Source organism: Haliotis cracherodii, unplaced genomic scaffold (genome assembly GCF_022045235.1).
Source record: "Haliotis cracherodii isolate W230 unplaced genomic scaffold, xgHalCrac1.p SCAF_7, whole genome shotgun sequence".
NCBI classification, from domain to species: Eukaryota; Metazoa; Mollusca; class Gastropoda; order Lepetellida; family Haliotidae; genus Haliotis; species Haliotis cracherodii.
Genome location: NW_027266330.1, coordinates 50,174,465 through 50,181,120, shown reverse-complemented (window position 1 = coordinate 50,181,120; position 6,656 = coordinate 50,174,465). Strand labels below are relative to the sequence as shown.

Genomic DNA, 6,656 nt, shown 5'->3' with positions numbered 1-6,656 from the left:
TACAATGAAACGTACAATGCTATTCCGTGTTTATCCAAATTTATCCTAAGCGTTTTCGTCGAACATAAATATGGTCCGCACAGGTTACCGTAGAAAATTGAGACTGTGAACTGAGCTTTTCCGTAATCGTTCTGTAGGTTTGTCTCCTATTCAGCTCTTGTGTTTAACAAAGGAGCATAACATGAACTGCACCTCACACGTCTGGTATGATATGCTCCATTGTGTTAGCGGACAAAAGCGCATCAGTAACATCACCAACATCTGCAATAACATCAACACGGACAGAGCGACAAGCTGCTTCCGGGATCTCTATGGGCTTCTGTTGATGACCTACAGACGGAGCCCAGCCTCTCGTGCAAGTCGCGTAGGGAGCGGTTATTGAATAACATTTAGGGAGGGGTTGTTGTGTGAAATGCACACTAGAGTTGTCTTCATTAAAATGGCGGCAAAGCCCAATACACAGACGTTGATTATATTTAAAATACTTTAAAAGACCTCTTTTCAATAGGAATATATGAAGTAATACTATTTAAATTTCGTATAGGGAATTTTATGAATGAATTATCTCACGTTATGTCTGCTAGAAGTGTCGGGGAAAGCTCCACGAGTACATGGTGACCATGGGCGGTTACAGAAGGAGGGAGGGAGGGGTGGTGGGTGTGTGTGTGTGGGGTGGGGGGGTGGAGCGCACCCCCCACCCCCCCCCCCCCCCCCCCTTTTTATCTCGAAAAAAATGTTCATTTCTGTATAAATTACCACCAAAGACAATAAATAGATCTTAATTGTGCACACCCCCCCTTTTCAAAAAAGCTGTATCCGCCCATGGTGACAGACTATGACGTATGATAAAGGTTAAAACTTAATGGGGGAAATCACTATTTACATGTTTAATATTAGATACACCTGATAGTGTGTGAGTATGTACTTTTTATTATTAATTAATTTTATTAATTTATTTACTTATATGGTGCCTAATGTCAAACTTTTGGAGACAGGATACCGGAAGTAAAGATGAACGTTTTGGCTGACTAAGTCTGAATGATACGAGCGAACGCTTAGAAATTGTTATACACTGTGTTCTTCACAGAAATGAAATTAAGACTTTTTTAACATTAAATTTGCATGTTGTGGTCTTATATCCGCGTACGCAAATATATTTTTCCATTACTTGAACATTAGCAAATTCATTGTAAGTGTATAGGGCGGTCGGGTTGCCTAGCGGTTACAGCGTTCGCTCGTCACGCCGAAGACCCGGGTTCGATTCCCGACATGGGTACAATGTGGGAAGCCCATTTCTGGTGTCCCCCGCCGTGATATTGCTGGAATATTGCTAAAAGCGGCGTAAAACCATACTCACTCACTCAATGTATAGTTTTACGCGGTTTGAAGCAATATTCCTGGATATCACGAGACGAGCAATGAGATCCACAAATACTACGGTACTACTACTACTACTACTATGCAAAAAATGTATGCCATGAATTTAATGAGACTGTCCAACATATTGTCAGTGGATGCTAAGCTTTTGGCACAAAAAAAGTATCTTAAGCGACATGATGGAGTGGCTCGATCATTTTATTATTACTGGTGGCTTTGACACTGAGGTCCATCCATGGTACGGCCCAGAATATGTAGAGGGCGTCATGGACATGATAAATACAAACTTCTTTGGAATAGGCCCATCAACAGCCTCAGACGTATCCCGGCCAACAAACCTGATCTTGTCCTTTTTTATGAATCCAATGAAATGATCTTATGTGATTGACAAGATTCAGGAAAAACATGGCAAATATGCGGACCTCGCTTTCGAAATGACAATCAGAAGGCTGCAGTGTTGGGACTTTCTCCGAAAGGTTCTGGGTGGGTTCGACTCGGCAGCGCTTCCTGGGAGACTTGGGACTTGGTTGATGCATGTTATCGATCCCAATTGCGTGGATCAATGCTCATGATGTCAATCACTGGATTGTCTGGTCCAGACTCAATTATTTACAGACCGCCATCATATAGCTGGAATATTGCTGAGTACGGCGTTAAACAACAAACAAACAAACGAACAAAACGTCACACGCGGCGCCGTGAAAACGCGTTCTCTCCATAAGCCACTTACAGTCACTATTTGTCTGGTCTAGATACAGATCTAGTCACAACCGTAATATGTAGATTAACTGTCGGGCAAAAAGTAATATACATCCATGTTTGAAGGTGGTCTCTAAAAGCGAAACAAACAAGAAATAGTTACTCGATGATGATGTATTCGATACAGGTATCATAGTTGTGTTTTGGGCCCACCGTTTGCTGTGTGTCGACGACTGTGTTCAGCCTAGTTACGTTCTGGTGACGTTTGTTACGTCTTGGTTAAATCCAATTTTCAAGTGCGTACTTTCTTTTGCCCGGCAGTTTATATTAAATACTCAAAAGATGATAAAGAACACCCGATTTTTTTCATGACAGATTAACTATAGTCACGCGGAAAAGCGGAGGTTGTTTAAGTAGTACAGCTAGATTAAAATTCCTGCGAAAAATATTTAACCATGCCTGACCACCGTACAACACTTTCTGACAGGATCATTTAACCATGCCTGACCACCGTACAGCACTTTATGATAGGATCATTTAACCATGCCTGACCACCGTACAACACTTTATGACAGGATCATTTAACCATGCCTGACCACCGTACAACACTTTATGACAGGATCATTTAACCATGCCTGATCACAGTACAACACTTTATGACAGGATCATTTAACCATGCCTGACCACCGTACAACACTTTATGACGGGATCATTTAACCATTTGCGTCAGTGGTAGAAACTAACAGTTTTAATCCACTTGTAATTATAATGAAAAACCCATAAAAATGGCAACTTTCTACTGGTCCTTAAGATACCTTAACTCTTGGGCAATTTGGCAAGGACTACAGGGCTAGTGCCAATATCTAACGCTGCGCGTAAGTCAGGATTTTAGGTGACTTACACGAAGACTGGTTTGTTTGCAATATGGCAATATGTTTGCTTTGTAATGGCTTCCCATATAAAACTATTCTTTCCGCTGAGGTATACGAGTTGGTTCGATGATTGGTGAGTGAGTGAGTGAGTGAGTTGGGTTTAACGCCGCTGTTAACAGTATTCCAGTCATATCACGGCGTGTCAGCTTAATGTGGGAGGAAAGCCCGAAGTGATGCAGGTCTCAGACGTTTACCACTTCAGTGAAACCCACGAGCACGGGTATGGTGCTGACAAACCTAGAAACATGATCGGGGCGAACCGGGATTCGAACCCACAATCATAGGTTTCTGGCGTGCCTAAGGGACGCAACTCTGCACAGCGAATCGCGGCGCTTTAGACGACTGGGCCACCCGTGCCCCCCGGTTCGATGATTGGAGCACTCTAGTTTGTCTGCATGCCACTTACTCGGTAACATATTTATGACTTAATGAAGATTAGTAATTGCACACTGTCAGAGTCAAGGGTAACATTTAAAATGTTTAATAAACGCTCCTGGATTCCCAGGGAAAACACACGTTACTTTTCTTTACTGAAGATTCATATATCTTGCTCGTTCCATCAACAGTGACTTAGCAAAGTTGTATAATTCCACATCGTTATGATTAACCTTGGCAATCCTTTCAAGGTCGCTAGGAGAGATAACTGCTTTTCTCGCATGCGTTACATTAAACTCCTCAAAATCTGAAAGAAATTTAACATGAAACGTTTCCTCAAAAACAACCTGACTTAAGTGTTGATAATCTGTTAAACCAAAAAATGACATTTTTAACAGATTTTCTTTTGCACTTTCTAACAATCTTCTGTCTCGTTCCTTTTCGGTCATTCCCGTCTTGTTGTAGCAATTTACAAGCCGCAAGTCTGCCAACATTCTTGTTTGACGGTTTATGGCAAGGTTTGAACGACATGCCAGAAACCAATCCAGTGTCAGATTTCTTGCTGCATCGAAGCAGTCTGGAAGCTCTAGTTGCGAGGGAAGCCTTCCATGACAACTGTTCACATCGGCGATCTTGACAATTTTCTTTGTTCGTAGAAATTCACTGATGAACCTTTGAACTGGGTCTCGTAGAAGAGTTATGTAACGGTACCTGCAATAATAATAATAATAATAACAACAACAACAACAATAATGGCATGTTCTCCTAAATGTCAAATATGGATCACAACCAATCGAATGATGTACGGTGAAACACTGCCTATAATTTTTTGTTTTGTTTGTTGTTTAACGCCGCACTCAGCAATTTTCCAGCTATATGACGGCGGTCTGTAAAATAATCGAACCTGGACCAGACAATCCAGTGATTGACATCATGAGCATCGATCCACGCAATTGGGATCGATGACATGTATCAACCATGATAAGTACGAGCCTCAATTAATCGGAATACCACTTGTACTAAGATGCCTCGATTCATTGTTCCTTAGCTGTTGCAGAATCTACTATATCTAACTCATATAGTTGTGGGTATTCGCACAAAAATAAAACGACAACGAGACGCACTTGATCTAAAAAAAACGCCCCTCCATCTAAATGAGGATGTATCAGTTCTTGCCCAGATGTGATTGCTTATGAATATGTCATAAGGTTCGAACAGGATAAAAAATGTATTAAGAGATTATATCATATTAGTAATCATATAAGTAATGAGGTGTGGTGAAATTAGGTTTAATGTCGCGTCCAAGATTATTGCACTTATATAGCGACGTGCATGCACGTGTATGTGTGGCTGCTTGTACTAGTCCCGACTGATGCCGATTTATAGTGCTAGCTCACTGAGATACCATGCCGCAGTTTAACATGAATACCCCACTCAGACACAGTATACTGACTCCGAGCCGACCAGTACTTGTTTTTGCCCCTTTATGCCGAGCGCCAGACAGGGTAACAACAAGTACCATCTTTTAACGTCTTTTGGTATGACGCGGGCGGGGATCGAACCCCGGACCTTGTTGATGCATGTTATCGTGTCCCAATTGCGTAGATCGATGCTCAAGATGTCAATCACTGGATGATCTGGTCAGACTCGACTATTTACAGACCGTGGTCATATAGCTGGAATATTGCTGAATGCAATATCATTGGCATCGATCCACGCAATTGGGATCGATGACATGCATCAACCAAGTCAGCGAGCCTGACCACCCGATCCCGTTAGTCGCCTTTTACGACAAGTACAGTCGCCTTTTACCGCAAGCATGGGTTGCTGAAGACCTATTCTACCCCGGACCTTCACGGGTCCTCATTATATGAAATCGACGACCATGGCGGTATGGTGCTAACACACCATACGCAACGCTTCTATTCTGACAGTCGACGCTGGATTATAAGAGTTGGAATATAATTTAAACATTTATCAGTACCAAAGCCTTTGCTAATAGCTTGTGTCGTATCTTCGTCACCACTCGCCCCTTTTCGTAACCTGCAAGAAGACTCGTCCCCCTATCGATGAATGTTAGGTGCGAAAATACGACAAACCAATCAGAATGCGCGTATGATTTCAAGTTCTTCGTCAAAGAATCCCTCAGAAATAATTTTTGATTTCAAACATGTCTTGCATTTAAAAATATACCCAAGACACAGTTAAATGTGTTAAATCATACTGTATAAATCCGCATGTCCAGATGAGCTTTAAATTGCATCTAAAATATATATAATATATGGGGAAATATATGTGAACCACTACGCAACGAGCTGACAATTGTTTTAGGTATGCCCGTTTGCGTTAAGACGGAACTCGCTCACAAAAATGGCCATGAGTGGGGCACGAGTCGCTATTCGGCTTGTCCCGGAATAACACGAGTTGGCCACGAATGGTGTCGTATGTGTCGTGTTGTTACTTACGATGATTGCGCTGTCTTTCCCTCGTTCTCGGCAAATCTCGCCTCGATACACTCCGTGAGCTCCGTCCAGTCCGAGTTCGAGCCGCAATTTGACCCCTTCTTTGAATCGCCAAGTAGCCATGTTGAATTAGTAGCCGAGACACACCTGAAGCCCTTGGCCTTTAAGAATCTACAACGAGGCTTGATATCAGAATTGTGAGTGATATAATAAACTAAAACCTGTGTTCCAGTTTTTGGAATATTCAACGGTGCAAACACGTCCTTGTTAACATCGAACGGCAGATCTCTAGCAACATCTATTTCGCGAAACATCGGCTCTTTTCGTTTGCTTCCGTCGCCTCCGATGTTGACATAACAAATGCAGCCGAGTACAATTGCACCAACCACCATCGTCTTCAGAGGTTTTGAAAATGAGCATCTTGCGCGTGTCGAACAAACAAACTGAGAAGATGGCGGCATGATTTACTGTTACCAAACCCAAGCTTACGTCAGCCTCAGTAAACGTAACTGTCTAAGAGTACAGCTTTCCAATATGTATGCCAGGCACGGTCTATTAGTCCAACTGTACCGTCTACTGTTCCAACTACAACGAACACTGTACCGTCTACTGGTCCAACTACCACGAACACTGTACCGTCTACTGTTCCAACTACCACGAACACTGTACCGTCTACTGGTCCAACTACCACGAACACTGTACCGTCTACTGTTCCAACTACCACGAACACTGTACCGTCTACTGGTCCAACTACCACGAACACTGTACCGTCTACTGGTCCAACTACCACGAACACTGTACCGTCTACTGG

At 42.6% G+C, this 6,656-nt stretch overlaps 1 protein-coding gene across 1 annotated transcript; it reads right to left on the bottom strand.

Annotated features, from left to right (window-relative positions):
• Positions 1–3,535: 3,535 nt before the first annotated feature.
• On the bottom strand, positions 3,536–6,306 carry LOC139448115 (heparan-sulfate 6-O-sulfotransferase 2-like). The gene is made up of 2 exons (XM_071229632.1): positions 5,849–6,306; positions 3,536–4,094 (listed from the first exon to the last, which is right to left on the bottom strand). Exons 1-2 carry the CDS (start codon positions 6,304–6,306, stop codon positions 3,536–3,538), a joined length of 1,017 nt encoding a protein of 338 aa, XP_071085733.1.
• Between the last annotated feature and the right edge of the window lie 350 nt (positions 6,307–6,656).